Source organism: Phalacrocorax aristotelis, chromosome 1, assembly GCF_949628215.1.
Source record: "Phalacrocorax aristotelis chromosome 1, bGulAri2.1, whole genome shotgun sequence".
Taxonomy (NCBI): Eukaryota; Metazoa; Chordata; class Aves; order Suliformes; family Phalacrocoracidae; genus Phalacrocorax; species Phalacrocorax aristotelis.
In genome coordinates, this window is record NC_134276.1 from 135,233,305 (window position 1) to 135,258,856 (window position 25,552).

The following is a 25,552-nucleotide window of genomic DNA, read 5'->3' on the forward strand; positions in this document are numbered from 1 at the left end:
CCAAAGGCCAAGATTTAAAAAAAAAAAAAAAGGAAAAAAAGGGGGGGCGGAACCGGCTGGGGCGCGGAGCGCGCGTGTGGGCCCCGCCCCCGCCGTCCCTCCCCCGAGCGGACACACCAGGACTCCTCCCACGCCCCCCGGGGCAGCCCCGCGAGGCCGAGGCCGGGCCCGGCCCGCCGGCAGCCGCCGCGAGGTAACGCCCCCGGCCCCGCCCTCCCCCAACACCGGGGCCCCCTGGCACCGCCCCGCCCCGCCCCGTCCCGCCCCGCCCGGCCGGGGCCCGGCCTGGCAGCCCGCGCGCGGGGGGCGTGTCAGGCGGCGGCGGCGGCCCGGGGGCTCCGGTAACGCCGGCAGCGCGGGTCCGTGGGGCGGGCGTGGGGGTTCTTGGCGGGCTGGGGGGCGCCGCCGCCGCTGGTGCTGCTGCGGGAGCGGAGCGGGGCAGTGCCGCGCCACGGCGGCTGCAGGTGAGGCCGGGCCCTGGGCGCGGGCGGCCGCGGCGGGGAGAGTTCCCCGGGACTGAGGCAGGCTGGAAGTTGACAGCGACGGCGGAGCCATTGTCTGCCCGGCCCGGCCCCGGGATCGGCGGCCGGGAACAGCTCCCTCTCGCAGCCCCGCTCCCGCCTCCCGGGCAGCCGCCGCCGCCGCTCCCCCCGCCGGTGGCCGGGCGTTAAACGCGCCTTTCTTCAGCTCCCCGCGGCGGGTGTCCTGCGGCGGCCCCGGCGTCCTGTGGCGCCCCCCGCCTCCCGCCGCGCGCGACGGGGCTGCCGGCGGGGCACATACGTGTGGGGGGCGGGCGGGGCGCCTGCGGGGTTTCCCTCGGATTAACTTTGCTGCCGGAGTTGCCGGCGGCTCGCGGGGGCTACTGCCCCCCGCCGCCGCCCCCCGCCCCGCTCCCGCGGCCCCGCCGGCCGGCCGGGGCTTGGCGGGTGGCTGGGCGGGCACCCCGGTGCGGGGGACAGGTGGTGCCGGGCCCCACGGTGCTCGGGAGTCGCACCTACGGCTGCTTCCAGAGCATCATCGCCCGGCAGCGTTAACGCATCCCGGCGGTTTCATGCCTTTGCTTGCGTAGCTCGGCGACTGTGCTGTAGAAAACTACAGGAGCAGAGCAGGGTGTGCACTGCAGTCCTGCTTGTTCATTTTTCTCCCCAAAACCTATGGGCAAACCCGTGCAGGTCTTGTTTGCAAACTTCTCAAGGATGAAGCGACAAAACCAGTTATAAGGTTAGAAAATGTTCTGCAGCCAGCAGTCACGTGCCAGAGGGAGCGGATGGGGTGAGCAACTAAAACTTTTCTGTGTCCTACCTAGTGTTCAGTGACTAGAGCAGATGTTTGGCCTGACTCCTCTGCTCTTGCGTCTGAGAAAGGTCAGGAACTTGTAGATGGGCCACCTGTGGTGTTCTTGGTGTGGGCCGAGATAAGCAGTCTGGACTGGCCCGTGTTCTCATTCTTCTACTGCTCTTTGAGCTTGTTTTCTCCCTTCTCCTTCCCTTCCTTTCTGCTGCATGTCATTCCTTGCCATGGTCTTCGTAGTCCGTTGTATCCTCCCATGTCTGCCTCTTAGGGGTGCAGTTCTAGATGTTGTTCAAAATTAATCTCCAGTAGTGGACACATTGTTACTCTGTTCTGGGTTGGTTTGTTTGTTTTCTTGGGAACTACTGATAAAGTTTGCAAGGTGAGTTGGTTAACTCAATCTTTTGGAAAACCCATGGTTTAATAATTTTTAGTAGGTTATCCATCTCATGGAGGAGCTACCTGCGTCAAGTGATCTGATAGCCCTGGTGATCACTAGATTTTTATAAGAGGAGGGCACTGGAAGATGCCCTTGGAGGACGGTAGAGGGTGTAGTCCGTGCTATTTTGTGTGGGAATAGCCCGTGTTTGGATCGGATTACACTAACATGGGGCTGCATCCTTAGATGAACTTGCCTGGGGAAATACTCTGCCTTTGCACTTTTGTGTTTGGAAAGGGTTTTGCTGGATAACCCTGCTTGCTGTGAGTGACTTAAAATTCTTACCACCCTTCTGCAAAGGTAGAGTATGCTTCTCTATCCATGCCCCAAAAGGCTTTCTGCCTACACAGAGACCAAAGTTTTTTGATGCCTCTCATTCCAGAGGTGTTTCAGTAGGATTCTCTTTGTGCTAGGACCTGATTTTAAGAAGAGCTGCATCAATGTGGGGCTCTCAAAAATGCTGGAAATATGAAGAATCAGTAGTGCTTTTTACTGAGGAAACTACTACTACTACTGATAGGTGGAGCAGAGCACCAAGTCAGAAGGCAGGTTTCTTCTCCTTGTACAGCTGTTGAGGGTAAGGGTATGTGCTTCAGCTAAGGGGAACCTCAGTTACCTTCTTTTCTCTCTCACTGGCACTCGTGGCATCACAAGTGAGCTAATCCAACTCACTGATCTGACAGAAAAATGATGTTTAGGGTAGCTTTTTCTGCAAAGTTACCAGATTGATCTAGTGAGCACCTGAAGTGAAGGAAATGCTTGGGAGGAACCTGCATGGGGAGGTTGAGAGTGGGCAAGGGAACAGAAATTGTTTCCTAACCCTAGCTGAGCTACTAGATAACCTGGTGTAACCTGTGTAGCTTCACTCCAACTTGCGTTTTAACCCCATTCCAAGTGCTTCATTTATCTACCACAGTTTTTTTTTTCTTTTAGAAAGTCTGTATTCTCTCCCTTCTCAATTTATTTATTTTCAGGCTTCATTTAATTTTTGTAGTGCTGGCCCTTGGGGAAGATCTTTAAGGCAGTTGTCTTCTCCAGAGCTTTTATATTCTGGATAGGCTTATTGACCAACTGTTTCTAGCTGTAATAGAGTGGTGCCTGAAGAGAGTAGTGGCGAGTTAGGAGGGGGTGCCTCTCAGTTGAGGAGATGATGGCTGCAGGGCAGAATTAACCGATGGCCACTGCTGAAGCAGTGCAGGAAGCCAGTGTTGGATTTGCAGGGAGATGCCGGGGCAGGACTTGAGGGCAGAAGTGAAGATGCTTGGGGAAGACAGGACTGGAGTAGCAGTTATCCGCTTGTCAATGACAGAATTTTCCAGATTTTGAGGAGCACATTTGGAGCAGCAGTTCCTTGCTTTAGACAGCCATACTCTGCAGTGTTAGTGCTGTTGCCCTACTTTAAAGTCATTTGCTGCCCTTAACACCATTCCAGAATTTAACAAGTTGTCTGGTTGAGACTATTGTTGCGCCTCCTTTTCTGCTCTGCTGGTCTGTTTGTTTATGCACCTGGAACAAGTCGTGTTTCGTGAACGCTGTGAAACTTGAAATCTCTGGATTTGAAAACGTCTAGATATAGGGTCTATGCTGGTGCTGTGGGATCCTGGAAGCCTAGAGGTCTCTCAGATAAGTTGCGGAGGAGCCAGCTGGTGTTTTGGAAACAAAAACAGGCTGTCAGAGCTATTGAGACAGAAGCTTTTTTTTTTTTAAATCTGACATGGAAATAATTCTAAATCCTTGTAAAAAGTCCTTTTTTTTTTTTTTTAAAATGAAATCCTGTCTCTAACCCTCCAACTGTACTCCCTGTGTAGCCCATATTTCTTGCTGCAGGAAACTCCCTGATTATCCCAATGTGTTACTCTTCTGCTAAGCACTCTCTTCAGTCTTGCTTCTCTTCCTCTTGGCTGGTGAAAGCCTTCTCCAGTCCTTACTCAGTCCTGCGGCTCACTGCAACTCATCTTTCTGCTGCTGGAATATCTCTCTGGCTCTGCATGACCTCTTTAGCAGCTTTCCCCTCGCAAGTGCTGCCAGTGAACCCTTCATCCATCCACTCTGCTTCTGACTCTGTTCCTTGTGAAAGCAACTTGCCACCGCAGCTACCACCTTCCAGTCTAATATTCAAGTTATGATCTGTCAGGAACAACAAGTTGTTGGCTGGAAAGTCCATGTGATCCGAGAAAGAAAGAAAGTTGAAGGCTGGAGGCTAAACTGGGAGAAGGAGGGATCAAGTTGGTGTATCTGCAGTAGGGCAGCAGAGTTGTGGGATAAGTATTACTCTTGTGGGACTGGAGGAAGAGAGGATCCAAAGTTGCCAAAGTGCAGCCAGCGGGTGACTGGAAGCACAGTACAGTTTGCCTCAGTTCACTAGCCTCTCTTGAAGGAGAGGTGATCAGGTCTATAACAAAATGATTGTCGGAATAAGCTGCAGCTGCTCCTTCGCTCTGCTGCCTTTTTAAGAGTTCATAATGCTGTAGCTTCCAACTGAAGCATGGCAATAAAAATATAAGAATGTGTGTGTTACGTTTCTGACTGTGGTAATAAAATATTTAAACTGTGGGTATAATTTCTGGGTGATTTCAGAACCCCGGCATCGCTGGTCACCTGTGATGTAGCAAAGCTGTTCAAGGAGCCTCGTACTGGGATATTCCTGTGAAAGAGCTGTGTAGTGCAGTGAAATATGGTTTGGTTCTTTCTCTAGCCTGACTTTAGTTTCTGACTCTCTTGATGTAGATCTGGAGTCCATCTCAGCCCGAGCTCCTGGGATCCTGTCACCATGGAGACCGAAAGCGAGCAGAACTCCAGCTCTACCAGCGGGAGCTCCAGTTCTGGAGGAAGCACCCGTCCTCAGATATCACAGATGTCTCTCTATGAGCGACAGGCAGTACAGGTGAGACATGGTTGTGTTCTGGAATGGCATGTGCCTCAGTGGAAGGTGGTTGTGAACCCTTTTGTGTTCCTCTGAGGAGTTGTGTGTCAAGGTGGAACATGCTCGAAGGACTGTCATGTTTTCAGATTTAAAAATTCTTGTGCTAGGCCTGATGTTTAGTTCCTGTAGCCTGATGCTGTGCCTCATGTTTTAGAGGTTAATCCTCCAGTGTCCAGCCTTAGATTTAATCCTTACTATGGTCCAACAGATTGATTTTTAGCCTACTGTTCTAGAGCAAGTCATTCAGTTTATCGTCACAGTTCCTCTATATAGTGTATATCCTCCATATAATATACTATACTGGAACACTTGTCTACCTGCTTGAGCACGCACATCCCCAAATTCCTGGAATTTATTAAAGTCATGGAAGTGTGCATCCTGTTGTCCTGGAATACACCTGTGATTCAGTCTGTTACCAGATTTGTAGCTGTACTATGTATTCTGATGTGCTGATCTGCCTTTTTCATGGGGTCTAGGGAAGGTCTCATGGCTGTTATTTATTTCTTCATTGCTCTCTCTAATCACATTTCAAGGACATGCTTTTTTTTTTACAATTGGGTTTTCCTCTTTCTCTAGGCCCTGCAGGCACTCCAGAGACAGCCTAATGCAGCCCAGTACTTTCATCAGTTTATGCTCCAGCAGCAGCTTAACAGTGCCCAGCTTCACAGCCTGGCTGCTGTCCAGCAGGTGAGCTGCCAAGGGGCAGAAGGAGAGGAATTGGATTGTTCTCTGGGGAAGATCCAGAGATTTTCTCTTTATGCAGTGACTTGTGCGCTGAGGTCATTGTGATCCATGATGAGACAATAAGTCCCTAAACACATTGTTTAAAGCTAATACAAACCACTAGTTAACTGGAAGCCTGATGCAAAGATACATTTGGTTTTCAGGTACAAAGCAGGGGAAGATAAAATTCGGCATCCCCATCAGGAAACTTGCACTTCAGAGGTCTATGACTAGCCCCTGCACCTTCTTTAAATAAAAGATGGGTGGTTAAATCAGTAGTTAACTGATTACAGTAAATTAACTATATTAAAGTAAACAATGGATTGTTACTTCTCTGAGAATAAACATGGTCTTGTGTGCATGAAATTTCAGGTGGTTATCCTATGAATTTTCTGTCTTGAAACTTAGTAGCCCATGTTTTATTCACCAGTTATTAGCAAGAGGAATCTGGGGTAGATCTTGTCCAGCCAGGAGGGTGTTTCTTTAATTGAGATATTTTTATACAAACTGAGATATTTTATGATGCATAATTGTTGAATAATTTTTTTTCTTTAGCAACTTTGCTCACCTACCAGACTCTATCATCAGCTGAAGACAGATTATGTGTGATGTGAATACAATTCTATCTGTGTAACAATATCTCCCATCAGTAGCTGCGCTCCTTGGCTGTTAGTCGAAGATTTAGTTGTTCTTAAAATCCCTACGTGCAATAGCATAGAGGGAATAGAATCCTCTCACCAGTTTTGCACAAATCTTAGTTATAAAACTAACTGAACTTGTACAGTGGAATTCCCATGGGATCATAGAGGGGGTGGAAAAAAATCTAACAATATCCACATTCCTCCATGAACTGTATGTGCTGTAATCTGAAATTTATTACTTGGAGTGCTATCATTGCATTGTTACTGAACTGCCTAACTAGCCCGGCAGATTGCTAATATTGCGGGGAATGTCTGGGTGTTAACAGTGGGTCGCAGCATCAGGGTGAGGGTTGCAGTGTGTAGCATGACAAGCTGGGGCAACAGTAGGGTATGTACCCACGGGTGGAAGGACTGGAGGTCATGCGCCGTAAGGGTCTGTTGTCTCCTGCCTTGGGTAGTGTATAGGACTGAACTGGTTGGGGAAGAGGAGGTACCTTGCTGAGTTGTTGCACCTGATTTGTAGGGCATGGCAGAGATTTCTTGTGGTTAGATTGTGCTCCTGTTCTCAGGAATGGGAAAAGATGATGATGATGGAACTAGGTGTTCTGGCAAAGCCAAATATTTGGGCTGGATTGAAAAGTTTGTTCCAGGTACTCATTTCCCTGTCAATTTCTTTTGTAGGCTACAATTGCAGCCAGTAGACAGGCCAGTTCCCCCAACACCAGCACCGCGCAACAGACCACAACCACCCAGGCCTCTGTAAGTAAATGCTCCCTCACATACACATCAACACCCCCCTTCCACCCTCTGCCTTGTTATTTCTCCTCTTCGTCTTTTAGGAAGGCAGTCAGCCAGGGAAACACAGCTTCTAAGAATGCTGGGAATCCATAAGATGCAGCCAACTTTGAGGATTTAGGCGCTGTCATTATTGGCGGGGGTTGAGGAGACCAGGGAAGGCTTCTGAATGGGAGAGGCCTCTTACCTGGAAAGATAGACACTGATGTCTCTTTGCTGAGGCTTTGGAGGTATGTTGTCATTGATTAGAAAAAGATCAGGACTTCTAAGAAGGAGAAAGAGTCATGAGCAGCTTGAAAGGGAATGCTCTTTTTTCTCTTGGGCAGAGTAGTAGTTTGTTGAATGAGAGGAAGTCTGGTTTTGTAGTGAGTATTGAGAAACTGGGATTTGTTCAGAGAGTAGAAGAGTTGGTAGGGTAGAGATTATTTTGTGTGTTTTTTTCCTTTATTTGGGAGGCTGAAGAAAATTATGTATTTCTTTTGGATCTCTTACTGCAGCTGCATGCTGACAGTGATGCTCAGGCTCAGCGTACAAATCAGGTTAGCATCTGGGGCTTTGGCTAGTTTAGATTGTGTAGCCTCTAAGACAAGAACTTTTTTCTTCTTGGTCCCCTGTGGGATACAGGAAAAAACTGTAAAAGTCTGTTCTGGCTGTACCCCAATAAGTGAATTTGTATGTATTTCTTTGCCTCTGTTTCTACATATATGTTTTGGGGCTTTTCTTTGTTTTAAGATCAACCTAGCCACCACATCAGCTGCTCAGCTGATCAGTCGGTCACAGAGCGTGAGCTCCCCCAGCGCCACAACCTTGACGCAGTCTGTACTCCTTGGAAATACCACCTCACCGCCTCTCAACCAGTCACAGGCCCAGATGTATCTCCGGGTAAGAGATGTGTATGCAAAACGTGTCCTTACCATGAACTCTACTTCCTAGCCACTTCAGTGTTTCACTGCCTGGGATTACCAACACCTTTGGGCTAACTGTATCTTTAAGAACAATGCACTGTATTTTAAATTAAGATGGGGAAGCTCTTGTCCCTGAAACCACAATTTGGACTCTGGGCTCAGCTTCTGAGGGTAGATGAGCTTTTTATTGTGTGGCTTAGGTGAGATTAAGAGCCATGTTTGCCTCTGATCTGCATAGATGTTAAAGATCCCATGGCACTTCTCACTAGAGTATAAATGTGAAATATATGTCCTAGACTTGAATATAGCTCACAGAAATAAAGCTACTCTTCTCGTTCAGTGCTGGAACAGATATATGGTAAATTACTCTTTTACCACTGCTGAGCTCAGGGATGTAAGTCAGAATTTGAGTAAGACTAGAAACATAAATCACCATGAACAAATATGTCATCCTTTTAATCACTTTGAAGTGCTGCTAAATAGAAAACATTAGGCTTGACTACATAGTTAGTCTGGGGTTTGGCTACCTACTTGAAAAAAATTTTCTGTGTCTTACTTGACTTTAGATACAGATTGTAATCCCTTTCTTTTCAAGCAAATGTGGTCTTGGACGTATGTCATTTATCACTGTTCTTAACCAGTCCTGGATATACATCTGAAAATTCAATGATACCCCAGTCTTTTAGGCAGCCTTGGGCAGTCTGGGAGTTGGCCCAGGCCCATGTTTGATAGAAGAGTGGTGTTTCCATAAGGAAACTCTTCCCAGTTTCCTGTTCCTGAGGATTATGTTCAGTGTTACAGTGCAGGGAAGGTTGGGGGTTTTGCAATGTGTGACATTGCAGCCCAGTGTTGCTTTGTAATCTGTTTGCTTGTGGTTCGCTGTCTGTCTTTCTCTCTTCCCCCCCGTTCCTTTCATTCCACATCACCTGACCCTCCCTCAACAGCCACAGCTGGGGAACCTGTTGCAGGTAAACCGGACCTTGGGCCGCAATGTGCCTCTTGCCTCCCAACTCATCCTGATGCCCAACGGGGCTGTGGCCGCTGTCCAGCAGGAGGTACCACCCACTCAGTCTCCTGGGGTCCATGCAGACACAGATCAGGTCAGTGATAACCCCTCCCAGAGTCTTCCCCTTCCCCCGCTCTCCGTCACCCCACACTCTGGTCTTTGTCTCTGGCCATCTCTGTATAGCAGATTAGCTCTATTTCATCCCCAACCTGTGTCCCTGTGCAGGCAGGAGATTCTGTTCTCTCTTGCCACCATTTTTTCAGGTTTGCTTTTTGCCTCCAGAGATGGGATTTGTTTCTGCTTAAAATTTCTAGGGTAAGCCACAAGTTGGATCAATCCTGTCTTCAGAGTTTCTCGATTGTCCTTGTGTGAAAAGAATTGTTGAGCTCTATGTCCAGTTTTCAGTCACTCCGTAATCAAGATTCTTTGCCAGCAGTAGTATTCCTTGACCCAGTTGGCTTGTTGTTGTAAGGATGCCAAAGACTGAAGAGGCCAAAAGGTCTTAGCTCCTGCATTCATCTATAAGTAATTCTCCAGGTCAGGGAGCTGCCATGGCTTCCTGTTTTTCTTGTCCTATCCCAGACATTCTTGGGATTTCCAGTTACTTTGTATTATTCTTGTCTGGAGCACTTTCTCTGAGGGAAGGTCAGCCATGATCAAACTTGAAGATAACACTGCATTTGAAGGAGGAGTAAATATAGAGATGGGAGCACCAAAATGAGAGAAACTGGTGAAATCAGAAGAGCTGCAGGCCATGAGTAGATCTATGGGCCTGCTGAGTGGAAAGTCCTGCACAGGGGGAGGAGGCAGGTGGCACAAAAATTGGAAAGGAATAACTGGTCTTTAAAGGGGTATCTCAGCGCTTTTAGAGCCATGCTAAAATGGGTCCTACCAATGCAAAGGTATGGCAGGCAGGTCTGAAGGCTGTCCCATGCCTCAGAGAATGGCAGTATCCTCACATGCTCTTCAGAAAGTGCCACGAGATCTTTAACTTCCATCAGATATGGGGCAGGAGGCAGTTCAGGATAATGTGTTTCCTGGGGAGGGCCATGCCTGAGCTTTGCCCTGCAGTGTTGGCCAGCTCCCCATGTGAGATTTGAGGCATCAGTTTAGCCTGCATCCCACGAGAGTGTGTGGCTTATGTGTTCTCTGCCAAAATTCTAGTAAGTAACATACGTAAAGCAAATGGATTCTGTTTTGTATATGTGTTTGTAGGTGCAGAATTTGGCTGTGAGGAGCCAGCAGACCTCGGCCACTAACGCTCAGCTCCAAGGCTCTGCTCAGAAGGCAGCTCTGCCAGGAAGCTCCCAGGCTTCAGGCTTACCACAGGCCACCAGCACGGGTCAGACCTTGGCAGTGGCTCAGGCCTCCTCTGGCAGCGCAGGCCAGTCCCTCAACTTGAGCCAGGGCGCAGCAGGCAACAATGGCGTCTCTGGGGGTGTGGTGGCAAGTGGTGGGAGCCAAACCTCAACGGGATTGAGCCAGGCCTCCTCGGCAGGTGCCGCTGGCAGTTGCCAAAGGAAAGGCACAGGGGTGGTTCAGCCGTTACCGGTAGCAGCTGCCCAGGCCGTGACTGTCAGCCAGGGAAGCCAGACAGAGACAGAGAATGCGGCTACAAAGAAGGGTGAAACAGACAGCGGTGGACAGCAAACTGTGGGCATGAACCTGACCAGGACCGCTACACCAGCGCCCAGCCAGACATTGATCAGCTCAGGTAAGGGCAGACCTGTTCCTTCTTTTTGAGCCCACTGGGCTTTCACAAGAATGCTACTTGAAAGCCCAGTGGTGAGAGGTTTTTCAACATGTCTCCCAGCCTCTGGGCTCCTGGAGGCTTGTCTCTAGGGGTTATCCCTCTCTATGAGCAAGACAACTTGATTTTTTTGTCCTCATGTCATCTGTCAGTAATCTGTCAGTCAATTTGGAGCTTAATAACTCAAACCAGTGCCTGCCTCTTTTTGTTCTTCCCAGCTGCACTGTTGCTAACTTTTGTGCTCTTCTCTTTTCCCACTCCGTGTTTTTATAGCCACATATACACAGATCCAGCCACACTCGCTGATCCAGCAGCAGCAGCAGATCCACCTGCAGAAGCAGGTGGTGATCCAGCAGCAGATCGCCATTCATCACCAGCAGCAGTTCCAGCACCGCCAGTCCCAGCTCCTCCACACAGCCACCCATCTTCAGCTGGCCCAACAGCAGCAACAGCAGCAAGCACCATCTCTAACCCAACAGCAGCAGCAGGCTCAACCTCTGCAGCAGCAGGCTCCATCTCAAAACCAGCAGCAGGCTCAGACCCTTGTGGTGCAACCTATGTTGCAGTCCCAGCCACAGCCTATGCAGCTCCAGCAGGACAGTCCTTGCCAGCCAGCCACCAAGTCACCTGTTCCAATTCAGTCAAAATCTCTGGTCACCCCCATCAAACCACCTCAGCTTGGGCCTGCCAAAATGTCAGCAACACAGCAGCCTCCACCACACATCCCAGTGCAGGTGGTGGGCACTCGGCAGCAGGGCTCAGGCCAAGCCCAAGCACTGGGTTTGGCTCAGATTGCTGCAGCAGTGCCAACATCCCGGGGAATGCCAGCCGTGGTCCAGCCTGTTTCCCAAGCCCATGCTGCTTCCCCATCATCATCTTCAGCTCCAGCATCCTCACAGGAAGCTCCTCCTCTCACCACAGGGGTGAATTTGGCACAAGTTCAAGGCACAGCCCACATGGTGAAGAGCCCAGCCTCCTCTCCAGCTGTGGCTCAGATGCCAGCAGCATTCTACATGCAGTCTGTCCAGTTGCCAGTAAGTGATACCATTGAGAAGAATAGCATATGGATTCTCTTTGTTCATTCCTAGGACACCAATCGCAGTCCAGGCCCAGGTCAGTGGGATGGCAAGGGTAAGGGGTTTGGGTAAAGGGATGTGGAGACTTTTTCCTCTTGAAAACACTAATCCCAGTTCAAACCTTGGGGTTACTGACTACAAGCATTTATCTTCCACATTATCATTCAAAGGCTTGCATGGAATAAATAGATGAGACTCAGATGCTGCCCCAAATGGGCAGTCACATACTAATTATCTCACTTAGCAATGTGGTGGGTTGACCTTGGCTGACTGTTGGGTGACCACCAAGCTGCTCTATCATTCCCCCTTCACAACAGGATGGGGAGAAAAATACAACAAAAATCTTGTGGGTCAAGATAAGAACAGGGAGATCACTTACCAATTACCATCACAAGCAAAACAAACTCAATTTAGGGAAATTAGTTTATTGCCAATTAATTATAGTAGGATAATGAGAAATAGGAACAAATCTAAAAAACATGTCCTGTCACCCTTCTTTACAGGCTCAACTTCACTCCCAACTCTTCTACCTCCTCCCCCTGAGTGGTGCAGGAGGGTGGGAAATGGGTGCTGTGGTCAGTTCATAATATTTTGTCTCTGCTGCTCCTTCCTCCTCAGGCTTTTTACTTGCTGCAGTGTGGGATCTCTCCCATGGGATACAGTCCTTCATGAACTTCTCCAGTGTGGGTCCTTCCCATGGGCTGCAGTTCTTCATGAACTGCTCTGGTGTGGGTCCTTTCCATAGGGTGCAGTCCTTCAGGAACAGACTGCTCCAGTGTGGGTCCCCCACGGGGTCATAAGTCCTGCCAGAAAACCTGCTCTAGTGTGGGCTTCTCTCTGCAGGGTCACAGGTCCTGCCAGGACTCTGCTCCAGTGTGGTCTGGCTCTCTTCAGAGTCATAGCTTCCTTCAGGGTGCATCTGCCTGCTCTGGTGTGGGGTCTTCCACAGGCTGGAGGTGGATGTCTGCTCCACTGCTGACCTCCATGGGCTGCAGGGGGACAGCCTGCCTCACCATGGTCTTTACCATGGGCTGCAGGGGAATCTCTGCTCCAGCACCTGCAGCATGTCCTCCCCCTCCTTCCTCACTGACCTTGGTGTCTGCAGGGCTGTTTTCTCACATGTTATCACTCTTCTCTCTCAGCTCTTGTTGTGCAGGATTTTTTACCCTTTTTAGAACATGTTATCACAGAAGTGCTACCACTGTCACTGATGGACTCAGCTTTGGCCAGCAGTGGGTCTGTCTTGGAGCTGGCTGAAACTGGCTCTGTTGGACATGGGGGCAGCTTACGGTGTCTTCTCACAGAAGTCACCTCTGCAGCCCCTCACACTACCAAAACCTTGCCACATAAACTGAATACAAACAATAACTGGCCTCTTTGTCTCTCTCAGGAGAGAGAGGAGAGTTGAGTAGGCCATGAAGACTAAACTGCCCTCTCCTCAATAAATGTGGATAACCTTCAGGTCAGAGACCCTTTGGTGTGTGATACCAGCCACTGACTCTAGGCCTCGGAGGATACCCCAGCAACAGGCTATGCAGAGAAAACCAAAGATGGCTCGTGTTCTACATGCCTTGTCCACACTGCCCTGAATTGTCCAGCTAGGGCCTGCCTAACTCCCTGGGACAACAGCATTTTTCTGGCTCAGATATCTGTAGCCAGTTGCTGAGACTGATTCTAAGCTCTGTATTATATCAATGGCAATTATATCAATGGCCCTATTCCTGTTAATACATGAAGTTTTGCTCCCTGCTAGGCAAATTTTCCTAGGTAGAGGTATGTACTGTGAGGAAGCTAGAGGTATTTTCAGAAGGAACCAGGCTGGAGATGAAGTATGATGGAGCAGGAGGTGTCTTCCTTTTGCCTTCAACCTGGTTTGTTCTTTGCTTTGGAGCTTTTCTGCTTACGTGTTCCTCTTTATTCATGCAGGGCAAGTCTCAGACCTTAGCAGTTAAGCGCAAGGCAGAGTCAGAGGAGGAGAAGGAGGAATCACCCAGTGTCACTGCAGTCCTGCCTGCCAGGTCCTCTCCTGTGACAGACAGCCCCAAAAACATAGAGGAGAAGAGTGGCCTTGGAGGTGAGGTACAAAGGAGAGCTCTGCTTGTGTGTGCTAATGATCTGGTCTTGTATTCCATGTGAAGTAGATGGAGCAAAGGTACTGACCCTTGTGCTGTTAACTTTCCAGATAAATCTGATCCTGCTGCCATTGCAACCCCAAATACCACCTCAAGTGAAGGAGCATCAGCCAACCCCACCTCTGCTCCCACCCCAAACCTGGCAATGTTGTCACGTCAGATGGGAGACTCCAAACCCCCACAAGCCATTGTCAAGCCCCAGATCCTCACACACATCATTGAGGGCTTTGTCATCCAGGAAGGAGCAGAGCCCTTTCCAGTAAGGACTCTCTGCTGTGGGGCAAGGAGGTGTAGCGCTCTCTTGGGAGGGTGGTGGGTTTCCATCTTTAGACAGGAATTTCTTTTCCCATGTTCCAAGTCAGCATTTTTAGCCTAAGACGCAGACAGTGAAGAGGAAAAGAAAGGAGGGAGGTGTCCTGCATGAAGCAAGGTATTAAGTGGTGGCATTAAAGAGAATGGGTTGGAAGGAGTGAAACAGTGTGATGGTAACTGTTTTCTCCAGTATTCCCCAAAGCAATAACTTATGCAGGAATTGTAAGAAGGTTGTTATCTCTGATTTTTAGTGAGGGAAACATGCACTGCATTTTGAACAAGCAGCAAGTGAAGTTAAAGCAAATATGGGGAAATGTAGTTACATGGAATTGCAGGATATTCAAGACAGATAGTACTTGGTGATCCTTGAATGAACCACCAAGCCTGTGAGTTAGGAAAGGGTAATAACTATGTTCAGCATCTCTCCTTCCTTAGTAGGCAGAGGCATTCTTCTGAGCTGTAATAAGGAATGAGTGGCATACACCTTGCAGAGGATGGTGGCCACAGATTCCTTTACTGATGGGCCCAACTCTTTCTCTTCCTGACCAGGTGGGTTGTTCTCAGTTGCTGAAAGAATCTGAGAAACCACTGCAGGGAGAGGTTCCCTCTGGCCAGAGCGAAAACCAGTCCAGCAATTCTCCAGGAGGGGACAGTGCTTCTGTGGGTGAGTTTTTCAGTACCAGGAGGCCTAGCTAGTGTTATGGAAAGCTTCTGCTCTCTGATATTGTATTACTAACTTTATACATTATGGACTTGTATCCCTTCCTGCCTTCCTGCTAACTCCTTAGAGACTCAAGCTATGGACCTAGGATCTCCTTTTCTCTAGTGCTAGAATACATTACTTTTTTGTTGTTTGTTTCATCTAACACACCTTGTGTCAGTAGTAAGCAGGAGAATCTGAACTGTACCTCTCTCTAATGCTTCTGAAGGCTGTGAAGGATGTGTGGACACAGCAGAGAGTGCCGTGTTGGAGGCTTCCCCCACAGCCTTGTAGGATGAGTGATATGCTATTATTTTTGCTTATTCAGCAAAACAGTTCTGACAAGGAGAAATAAACTGCTCTGTTCAATATCTCGGGCTCCTAATTACTGGAGCTTCTGCCTCTCTTTCCCCAGCTTCTTCCACAAGCTAACTGCTTAGTAAGATTCAGTAGTACTTGCAATCTGTCTGCTCAAAGAGGAGTAGTGGAATGGGGAATTGTTGTGTGTGATCTGCTTCAGTTCAGATCATTAACTGCTGTGTATCTGTGTCCCACTAGAGCTTGATAAGAAGGCAAACTTGCTGAAGTGTGAATACTGTGGGAAGTATGCCCCAGCAACCCAGTTCCGTGGCTCCAAGAGGTTTTGTTCCATGACTTGTGCTAAAAGGTAATAGCAAGACATAATCTTCCTTTTCTCTGACTATATATTCTCTGGAACTAGGTAAGTGCCCCTTCTCCAGGTAGTGTACAACATTTCAGTACATCTGATCCTCCCCGGTAGGACGCACTGGCCACAGAGATCCTTTAGGACTCTACATGATTTGTGAACGTGGTGTTGAGTGTAAACAGGATTTCTGACTTGCTCAGAAAATTAAATGGGAAGGGGGAAGTTCTCAGGCTCCAAAGAATCTCTTCAGTCAAATGTACATTTGACTGACAAAATGAATGCGCACTGGTAGCTGTCTGCTGCATTGGCACTAGACAAAGACATGACGGAGCACTGGGCTAAAAGCCTGGGGAGAAGTTAAGATTAATCATTGCTGCCTCCTGCTGGTAGCAGAGTGCTTGTTTTGGGTCTTTTTTCCCTTAGGGGAATGACTTAAATGACTTAATTGACCCTTCAGCTGTTAGATCAAGACTGTGGTATCCAAATATTGCTTGTGTCAGAAGTCTGGACTGGTTCCTTCCAAGGGGAAGTCTTGGAAGGAGGAGGAACAGAAACTGATGGTAAAGAAGAGTTTTATCCCCACCTGGAGCAAGGAGAAGCAGTAGGTTTAGATAGTTGCTGTTTCCTAACTGCTGCTCTGCTTCTACTTATTTGAGGTACAATGTCAGCTGCAGCCATCAGTTTCGGCTGCAGAGAAAGAAGATGAAGGAATTCCAGGAAGCTAACTATGCTCGTGTGCGCCGACGGGGACCACGGCGCAGCAGCTCTGAAATTGCTCGAACAAAGATCCAGGGCAAGCGCCACAGGGTAAGGACATAGTCCTGCCTGCCTCTGTTGAGGCAGATCTCAGTGCAAAAGTTGTCACTGGTGGGTGTACAGCTTTCTTACAGTGGATGTAGTTGTACAGGATGTGCCAAGTTCACAATGACACAGTTGTTACAGAAGTCAATGAGCTGTTCTAATTGCTCATCGACTGCAAAACGTGGATTCACATTTGTGCTTGTTCTGTTTGCTCAGTGTTCACTCCTGCTTGTGTCTTGGAGGTCTCAGTGGGTGAGAGCAGCTGACAGCCTTGGCAGAAAACAATCCACTTTTCCCGTTTGATTAGCATTCTTCCACATGAATGATTTGAATCAGATTATAGAAGAATTGAATGAGCTCCAGAGCTGACATGAGGAAGAAGAATGGACTGGGGGAGGATGGGGAAAAAGAAGAGGAAGGGAGGCAAGAGTAAAGTCTCCCCTTTTTGGCATTGGGGAGCTCTTGTGTCAGCTGCTCCTGGACCAATAGCCTGAGACAGTTGTCCCAGGCTGTTGGGACAACTTCTGCTGTTCCCTGTGTCTTGTTTTACACCTAGTAATTGTCAATTTCTTACAAAACACCTTTTTTTTTAAATTTTCTTTCCTATGGGCTTGTAGGGCCAGGAAGACTCAAGTCGAGGCTCTGATAACTCCAGCTATGATGAAGCTTTGTCCCCTACATCTCCAGGACCCCTGTCAGTAAGGGCCAGTCATGGAGAGAGGGACCTGGCGAACTCTAGTATGGCCCCACCTACCCCAGATCTACATGGCATCAACCCAGTCTTCCTGTCCACCAATCCCAGTCGTTGGAGCGTGGAGGAAGTGTATGAGTTCATTGCATCACTGCAAGGTGAAGTTAAGATCCTCCCCTGCAGAACTGTGATCCAGTAGCATGGGGAAATCTGTTGGCTCTTTTTCTGGAAAGAAAGTGGTGTCAGTGGTGCCTAATGTTTTTACTGTACTTCTGTACGTGTTTCCGATTTGGAGTAGATCATACAGGTGGATGAGTTATACTCCTCAGGCAGCCTGTGGAGTAGAGTGGGGAGGCAGGTTGGTTAGATTCTTAGTTTGCTTTTTCCATACCTGCCAGAGGTCCAAAGGGTGGGAACGAGAGGAATGCCTGGGGCTCATCTGTTTCTCAGTACTGGTTTTTTGGTTTCACAGGGTGCCAGGAGATTGCCGAGGAGTTTCGGTCACAGGAAATTGATGGCCAGGCCCTGTTGCTTCTGAAGGAGGAACACCTCATGAGTGCTATGAACATCAAGCTGGGACCAGCTCTCAAGATCTGTGCCAAGATCAATGTCCTCAAGGAGACCTAACAGCGATGAAGCCAGAGGTCTCACTTTTGCTCTGACCCCAGGGCAGCTGCCAGCTTTGGAGCATCCTGCTGGGGCAGGGAAGAATGGGATGGTCCCCTGTGGTCTTGCATTCAAGAAGAATGAGAAAGAATTTAACTGATTGAAACTGCCATATACAAGTCCATGTCTTGGTCTCTTATGGTGCTACAAGGGGGAGGAAATCTCTCACCTGGGGCCTTGAAACATCTTTCCTTCTTCCTGATTTTGACTATGCCTCTCCTGTATACCACATAGAGACAGGAAGGGGACCTCTTTCTGTCTTAGACTTCTGAAAGGGAACTGCCCTTGCCCCTTTTTGCTACAGCAGGTCTACTAGATCTTAGTTTTGAATCTCACTATGCCAGAACTTGAGGCATTGGAAGAGCTGACCCCACATGGACATCGGGAGCAGCTGTGCTTGGGCCATTTAGGAAGGGGAACTAGTAAATTCCAAGTGATGGGGTGGGCTAACAAGAATTTGAGCAAAAGGGGCTGCTGCTGTTCCACCCCTAAAAAACCACCTAGGCTGTTTGTGAACTGGGTTTAATAGCCATTCCAGCATGCATACCAAACTTGAAGGCCTGTGGCAATAGGAGCTGCGTAGTTAGCTTTACTGTCTCCTGCAGAGACTGCAGACTGAAGACAAAGTGTTGCGGCAGCTATTTGCTCCAGATCCTCCTCTCTGAACCAGAGGAGGATTTATCCTGAGTACTTATGACAAGGTAATGGAAAAATTGAAGGGGAAGGGGGATTGTCTGACATTAGGGAATCCTGCAGCACTAGGTTTGTCTCCCCACTGTGCTGGGGCATAACTTACAGATCCAAAGCAGTCTCCAGAAGCGCCAAGGCTTTTCAAATAATGGGCTGGGGTTTTGGTTTTTTTTGTGTTCTCTTATCATCTTAACAGTTTATATTATTTTTGTGTCTGTCTACATTATCCTCAGGAGAGCTTATGGGACAAAGTTTAAGCTGGCAGGATTGGATTGCCTGCCTCAGGCTCTTGGGTTTGGTTTTTTTTGGTATTATAAAACAAATATTTCTCTTCCTCAGTTAAAAAAAAAAAAACAACCAAAACACACCCTCCAACAACTGAATACTAATCCTTTAATGCTACTGCTCCTTTTAAAGGGGTAGAATTATGTTATAGGCTAAGTCCCTTCCTTTCATCCCCTCCAGGTTTGGGTTGTTTTTTTTTTAAAGGATGAAATGTGGTATTCTGAAGTTTGGCAATCTGGTTACAAAAGGTGAAAACCTGAGCAGAGCTCTTCCCGGAGCACCTCTGCTTCAAAAAAACAGGCAAGAAACCTGAAGAAATTACACAAAGCATGAAGAGATAAGTAAGTGCCCCCTAGAGCCAAATACCTGAAAGCAAGATGATTTTATAAACCATCTGTCTTAGCTTTTCTGTTTTCAGAAGTTTCACATGAATATTTGAGTGAAATGCAAGACTGTTCTGTGTGGAAAGCACCCCTTGCAGGAAAGCTGTAGTGTCAAGGGAGAAGGCCTAGTAGCATAGGTAGGAAAGCATTATGGAGATCTTTGGAATGAGCTCTTTATTGACCCATATTAGAAAAAATGAGGGAAAATGCTTAGAAGATGAGTAAAATGTGGCAGCAGCTTCCTAGGCTTAACTGTATTGTTGAATCTCACTTTAACAACACCCTTGTTTCTGCAAGAGAAGGCTTCTTGAATCAAAATAGGCCTAAAGGAAGCTGCCTATGCTTGCACCTCAATAACACTATATGGTCTCGATTTAATCTGGGGGATCAGCAGAGGAAGGCTGCCCTCAAACCATTTTATCCTTAGTAGGCTGGGTGTGAGAAAAACCTTATTTAGTTTGACCCTTGGCAGGGCAGGCAGGCAGGCAGCTAGCTTGCCTATGTTACTAGCTACTTCTGAGGACCAGAGTTTATTTCAGTCAAATGGGAAGGCTTCACTTCCTTATTTCATGTTCAATGTTCGTAATAAAAATGCTTGTTCAGGCTTTGCAGGTCTGGCTGCTTTTTAACCTCCCTGCTTCCCTTCCCCTCCCACCCCCCCAACCTGAACATTAAGAGAAATACAGGGCATAGGAAACTTCACCCAACTGTAGCTACCTGAGCTTTTAAAGTTTCAGTTATTAAAGATGTGTATACTCTTCCCTCTTAAGCCCTAAGGGAACTGGAGTGATAAAAAAGTGGCAGCAACAAACATGTACTAGCATGAGGAGCTCCATTCCTGGCAAAAGAAGTTCAGGCACAAGGCACCACACACTGAAGACCCTTAATCCTGGGATAAGTAAGATACTCTGGCATCAAAGAAAGTTCCTGTTACATCATCACAACATTTCACCGGGTTTTTTGGTCATTTTATTTTTGAAAGTTGTGTTTTATAAAAAAAATTATCTTAAACACCACCATGAAAAACAGTAACAGACTTAGTGACTTCCTATTTTTCCCACATTATGAGAAAGATTGAGACCATGACAAAAGTCAAAGAAAGCAGGAATTGTTTACCCACTCTAAACCCAGCCAGAAAGCAGGGCCACCCCTTTTTCCCCTCAATGTCACTGTTCAGACTGCTTTGGTAGTATTAAATACACAGGAACCTTGTCTGTACTCTACCTTTAACAGCAGTGGCTTGCTTATTTGCAATCTGCCCTCATGACTGAGGGTTCTCTGCCAGCCTACAATAGGGCAGAACGGGATTGCCTAGAGTCTAGCCCCTCACATAAAAAGCAATTAGGAGTCAAGGTGCCAAGTTCCTGAAGGTTCCCATTAAGTCTTACAACTCAGCTGTACCTGCTTTTCAGCAGGGCCGCAGGAGAAGGTCGGTCTCACTCCCAGCCAGCAGCAGTATGCCAGTACCGTCTGCACAGGCCAAGTATCTTAAGACTGGTCTGCACCACACTTAAGAGGACAGTGATTTATGAAAGCTGACCTTGTAAGCATGAGAGTCCCTTGCGCAGTTTTTAATGTGTTAGCATTCTTGGCTCCTGTGGATCCTTTTTTATTAAAATAAATTTGGGTAACTTCACGGGAAAACCCTCTGCCAAACAAGGAACTTTCAGAGAGCATGAAATCACAAGGCTGACAGTGACTGAGCTGTGTGGGCAGTCACTTCAGGAAGCTTGTAACAGAACTCAAGTGACAGCTACCTGTCACATTTTGCCTTGATGTCAGATTCAGCAAACATTCCCTTTACTTAGCAGCATGTCATTTGCTTTTGCTTCTCAAGGATTGAGAAGACTGAAACAATATTTTGACAGAACTGGAGAGTCAAGAGACTGTATTTAATTCCTGTAGTTTTTAGCATTGCCCCTTTCCAGCCTGAGAGGAGGGCACGTGTCCCTTTATACTGTTGAAAGAAGCCAGTGTGTACTCTTCAGCATATTGCCATTAGGAAATGAAAAGACTGCAGAGGTCCTAATGCCTCTTCCACCTCCATGGAGTCTGGCATAGAGCACTCTGTGCAGGCTATGCTGGCAGAAACAGTGCGTAACAGTGCAGAAGCTAGAAAAGCTGAAAATGCATTCAAAGAAAAATAATTCCAGTGTTTACAGATCCTCTAAAGCCTGGGGGGGGCAGACACAAAAGATCCCTCCTACAGTCTCATCTATTGTAAACTACTGCCTCATTCTCCCTCCCCTTTCTGCACCCATCCATGACCCTTTTTTCATCAGTAATTTATCTCCCATTCCTGCTCAGTGCTGAATGCTCATATTGCTTTCTTGCTGTCGTCGACTCAACTCTCAGCACTTTCCTCCCCCAACCCCAGCTATGCTGCATTTTTTAAAAACCTAAGCATTATATTCCTAAGACATGCCTTCAGGGACCAGTGCTTTCTCACCCAGAGGCATCCATGGGAACTGACACACCAAAGACAGGGAAAGCAAATAGCGTAAAGAAAGTCAGAAGTGAGAGAAGGAGAACTGGCTGGGAGGCACCCGGCTAAACACGCGCCATGGAGATGGGGAGAAAAGAACTCAGTGTTGAAAGCCTATCACATTGGTAGCAAATGGTCATCCCGTTCTTCCGACTCCTCACCCAGCTGATCATCACCCACACCACGGTATGCAGCTGGTGCGTTTCGAGGCTTAGATCGACAGACAAAGTCACAGCCATCCTACAAGCATAGGATATTGCAGTGGAATCAGACTGTATGCAATGCAAAGCAAAGCAGCTTCTGCGACTTCTATTTTGCTACGGGATTATGCCTATCCCCAAAGCTATCTGGGACAGGTCCCCAAAACTTATCTTGACAAGAGAAGCAAACATATAAACATCCTATTCAGTCTTGAAAGCTCTGGGCATACTGATTAACAGTATGCAGCAACATCACGCTGAGTTGAGCATCGAGGATAAATGGCGCTGCCTAAGGTGACCAAGGAAGGGTTTCAGGGAGTCGGACATTAATATTTCACAGTCCCCAGCTTAACATTCCTACTGGAATGTGTTAACCACTAATGAGCACGCATTCTAGTTTGGTAGGTAGTGATCACAGGGTATCAGCAGAGAATCAGACTCAGCAAGGATTAAAAAACAGAGTACTCAAACCCAACCACAAAAACCCCAGATATCATCATCTTCTGCCTCAGGGCACACTACCCTGGTGGTAGGACTACTGAAGAGCTACAATCCACAAAGACAAGGCAGATGGCATTTTCTCCTGTCCTAACACATGGGCCAGGCTGGGAATATCCAGGGATTTTCACTCACCGCTACCAAATTGCCCAGATCTTGCCAGAAGGCAAAGTGAGGAAACTGCTCCATGCCCTTTGCTCCCACTACAAGTCGCTGGTAGAGGAACCCACCAATGATGTAGATTGCAATCAGTGAAGCTAACCTGGAGGGCAGAATTAAAAGTCAGAGCTGAGGAAACCCTATAGACCTCTTCCGAGCCAGCTACCTGCCTCAGATTGGTATTGGAGCAAATAACTGAGTACCACTCAAGAACAGAGCTATAAACAGAGACTAGACTAGAAACGAACGGTCCCCAAAATATTGATCTGCTAGTAAAAATCTTTCAGCAGCATCACATGAAGTAGTGCCTCTAAGCACAAACACAGAAGATGAGTCAATGCTCCCGGTCTGAATTCCCAGCTCTCACAAAGAGCAGTTGTAAAATTTTAGGAAGTCACATCTTCCATGTTTCAGTGCATTTGTCTGTAAACTATGAAGGAGGATGTCTACAGGGAACAGAGCAGCTCAGCAGCAATGTGCCTTGAGCAAGAGCTTTTGTCCAAAAAGCTCTGAGGCATAGTAACATCTAACAGTGGCTGTGGATAGGTATACTACAATTATCTAGTCTAGTATAGCATTTGCTATGTTTCTACATGGCACTGGAGATTATGGCCCAGACACGAACAGCTCTTCCAATGACTCACGTGATCAGTAAAATGGAGCCAACACTGAGGTGGGAATCTTCAGTTGGACAAGCCACACTGCTGTCCATCTCAAAGAGGTAGAAACACTCCTGCTCCTTTTCCCGCTCTTCTGAAATAACGGTGAATGAACTCTGCAATTTGGGAAAAGTTAAGTCATGTGAAAATATGCCCAGGCATGCTGAACTTTACCAGAAAACAGTTTTACCACTGTTTGTGCAGCTAGGCACCAGACACTGGAGGAAAGACAAAAACCTTGCTGCTTCCTCAAAGCCCTTCTGCTTATTAACAACTGTTTGTCTGGCAGCCTCCTGCCTCTCTCCCCCCTCATGTGTCACTCACCGCCGTAACTCCCCGCTTGCAAGAAATCATTATCACAGCTCTTCTCTTCTCACCACTGCAGTGGCTGCCATATGAATCACCTCCTTTATAAATCAGCATGATCCAGTCACCTGCCAAGTGAGAAAAAAATATAGGCTGCAAATCCAGAGCAGGAGGCAAAAGGCAGGCACCAAATAAGAAAAGTATTGAGTAGAACCTTACTTCCATTGAAGACCTGGGTTTCATTGATTCTTCCTATCACTGTGGTCCTCCCATTCCACCTATCTGTTTGTACCAGGCCACCAAAATCATGCAAGGTGCTGTTGACCTCCCTGCACACCCTGAAATGGTAGATGTAGTTCTCTGTTTTGCTTTTCTCCACAGTCACGTTAAACCTGCAGCAGGGAGAGGACAGAATAGACGGCCCATAGGATTACAAAGAACATGGCTCACAGCAGGGGGCACTGGGAACCTGGAAGCCAGTCAGAGCCCATACTAACAGAGAAGCCCATTCTGCAGTCTGACCCCAAATCTCTTCCCCTTGGGCTAAGGCACGGTGCAGCCCAAGGCTTGCAGTGTGTTGTACTATACCTCATTTGGCTCAGGGGTTCTAGTTTCTTCAGCAGGGCTCTTTCCATTTGCGACTCGCTGTTCTCATCACCGATCACATCGCAGCTCCTCTCTTTTGTCTCTTCAGCCCCCACGCTCGCAGCAAGGGCCATAAAGACTACCAGCATTGCAGAGGTACAGCAAGGTGATGACATCCTGGACACACCCCATAGAAAACACAGAGGATCAGCTGCTTCAGCCCCCTGCAAACTAACTTTTCAGGGTCACAGAGTCAATGATTGGCCACTTCCTCCATCCTGACTGCAGAAAAGGAGAAGTCAAAAATCTAGAAACATCCCACAGTTCCCAAGAGACAAAATCTAAGTCTCGTACACAGTCAAAGACAATTCACTGGGCCAATTTGGGTTCTTTCCTGAATTTTGCCTCAGGACTGCAAAAAGTTTTGCTGCTGAGCACATTAATTAGCATTGATTCAGCCAAAGCGGAGCCCAGCAGGCTGAATGCTGGAGTAAGTTTCAGGCATAAGCCCTTGTTTGTTATTGCATTGCGCTGAAGAAGCCAGTCAGCAGAAAATTATTTACCATGCCTTTAATCAATCCTCTTTGCAACTCTCGTGTGAAGAGCTTGGAGGGAAGAGCCACTGTGATTACTCAGGCTCTGCTTGTTCCAAGTGCCTTAATCTTAATAATTGTAATTATGTTATTTTTCTAGTACTTTAGCTGAGAATCTGAAAGTGTTTAATAACACTAAGCTGCAACTTCACAGAACAGTTTTCTTCTGTTTACACAGGGGACGAGGGAAGAAGGCAACTGTGACATCCTATGTAAGATCCAACGGAAGAGACAGTAACGAAAATAATAATGAAATCTAGAAGATTTGGCTTACAGGTTCACGCTAAAATCAGGTATGAAACGTTCAATGACCGTGCCAGCCAACCGCAGTGGTGCAACAGATTCCCCTCTGCTTCTCCCGTCGCAGATTTCAGCAAGGCTCCAGACGCTGGCGGAAGGCAACTGGCCGACCCACCGTTAACAAGCACCTGGCCGCAGCCAGACAGGGAGCCTGCTGGAGGGCCAGTCTGTTCTGCGGTCGCCCCCAATCCCTGCAGAGCCCCCCGTGACAGCTCACAGCCCTCCGGTCGCCAGGGGAGCCAGGCGCAACGCGACGAGCTCGGACGCGCTGAAATACGGAAGCGCTCGCGGGTGGCACAGGAACTCGTGATTCGCCTCTCACAGGACCGAAAGCAGAACCCTCCCCTCCCGCCAGGCACGGCTTCTCCGAGCAACCCGCCTGCGAACGCTGCGCTCGCGGTCGGCCCAAAGCGCAAGCCCTTGCGGCGGCGGAGCCCTTATGCTCCCCTGGGCCGGCCACCACCCCTAGCAGCGTCGGGGACGGATGGCCGCCACCGCTTAGCGCTGGGACCGAGCCGCCCGTCCGAGCCACGGTTTCATCCCCGCGGCGGCACCGGGGCCCTGGTGCCACCCGGCTCCCCCCGCCCGCCGCCTCCCGCCCACCGCCGCGCCCACCTGCTGCCGGACCGGCCCCGCCCGCCGCGCACGGGCATGGGCATGGGCGCCCCGACGGGAGAGCGATCGGCCGCTCACGGGTACCCCATGCCGTGAGCCCGTGTGTGTGCGTGCGTCTGTCTATATGTGGCCCAGTGACCGTAGGCGAGAGCAGCACCGGCCTCCTCCGCCGTCCCGGCCGGCTTCCCTCGCCCGCGCCCTGAACCGGAAGCAGGAAGGGCGTGGCGGAACTGGCACTCTCCGCCAATGGGAGTCCAGGAGCCGCCAGGATGTCCTC

General features: G+C 48.4%; 2 protein-coding genes across 10 annotated transcripts; one reads left to right on the forward strand and one right to left on the reverse strand.

Annotated features, from left to right (window-relative positions):
- Nucleotides 1–109: 109 nt before the first annotated feature.
- PHC1 (polyhomeotic homolog 1) lies at nt 110–19,486 on the forward strand. 7 transcript variants are annotated; one of them, XM_075110601.1, is made up of 15 exons: nt 110–193; nt 4,457–4,613; nt 5,229–5,339; nt 6,698–6,775; nt 7,544–7,693; nt 8,661–8,816; nt 9,938–10,436; nt 10,746–11,506; nt 13,475–13,622; nt 13,731–13,939; nt 14,542–14,656; nt 15,251–15,359; nt 16,016–16,166; nt 16,778–17,009; nt 17,324–19,486. In XM_075110601.1, exons 2-15 carry the CDS (start codon nt 4,500–4,502, stop codon nt 17,476–17,478), a joined length of 2,988 nt encoding a protein of 995 aa, XP_074966702.1. In that variant the 5' UTR covers nt 110–193; nt 4,457–4,499; the 3' UTR covers nt 17,479–19,486. The 7 variants fall into 7 exon arrangements, with proteins under 7 accessions (XP_074966702.1, XP_074966694.1, XP_074966711.1 ...); XM_075110593.1 differs by lacking the exon at nt 110–193 and adding an exon at nt 267–341; XM_075110610.1 differs by lacking the exon at nt 110–193 and adding an exon at nt 336–359.
- A 335-nt stretch (nt 19,487–19,821) lies between these two features.
- M6PR (mannose-6-phosphate receptor, cation dependent) lies at nt 19,822–25,490 on the reverse strand. 3 transcript variants are annotated; one of them, XM_075110649.1, is made up of 7 exons: nt 25,276–25,490; nt 23,771–23,944; nt 23,402–23,574; nt 23,201–23,310; nt 22,862–22,992; nt 22,194–22,320; nt 19,822–21,600 (listed from the first exon to the last, which is right to left on the reverse strand). In XM_075110649.1, the coding sequence occupies exons 1-7, from the start codon at nt 25,317–25,319 to the stop codon at nt 21,478–21,480; spliced, it is 882 nt and encodes a 293-aa protein (XP_074966750.1). In that variant the 5' UTR covers nt 25,320–25,490; the 3' UTR covers nt 19,822–21,477. The 3 variants fall into 3 exon arrangements, with proteins under 3 accessions (XP_074966750.1, XP_074966771.1, XP_074966762.1); XM_075110670.1 differs by having other exon boundaries at nt 23,771–24,049; XM_075110661.1 differs by lacking the exon at nt 25,276–25,490 and adding an exon at nt 24,635–25,247.
- Between the last annotated feature and the right edge of the window lie 62 nt (nt 25,491–25,552).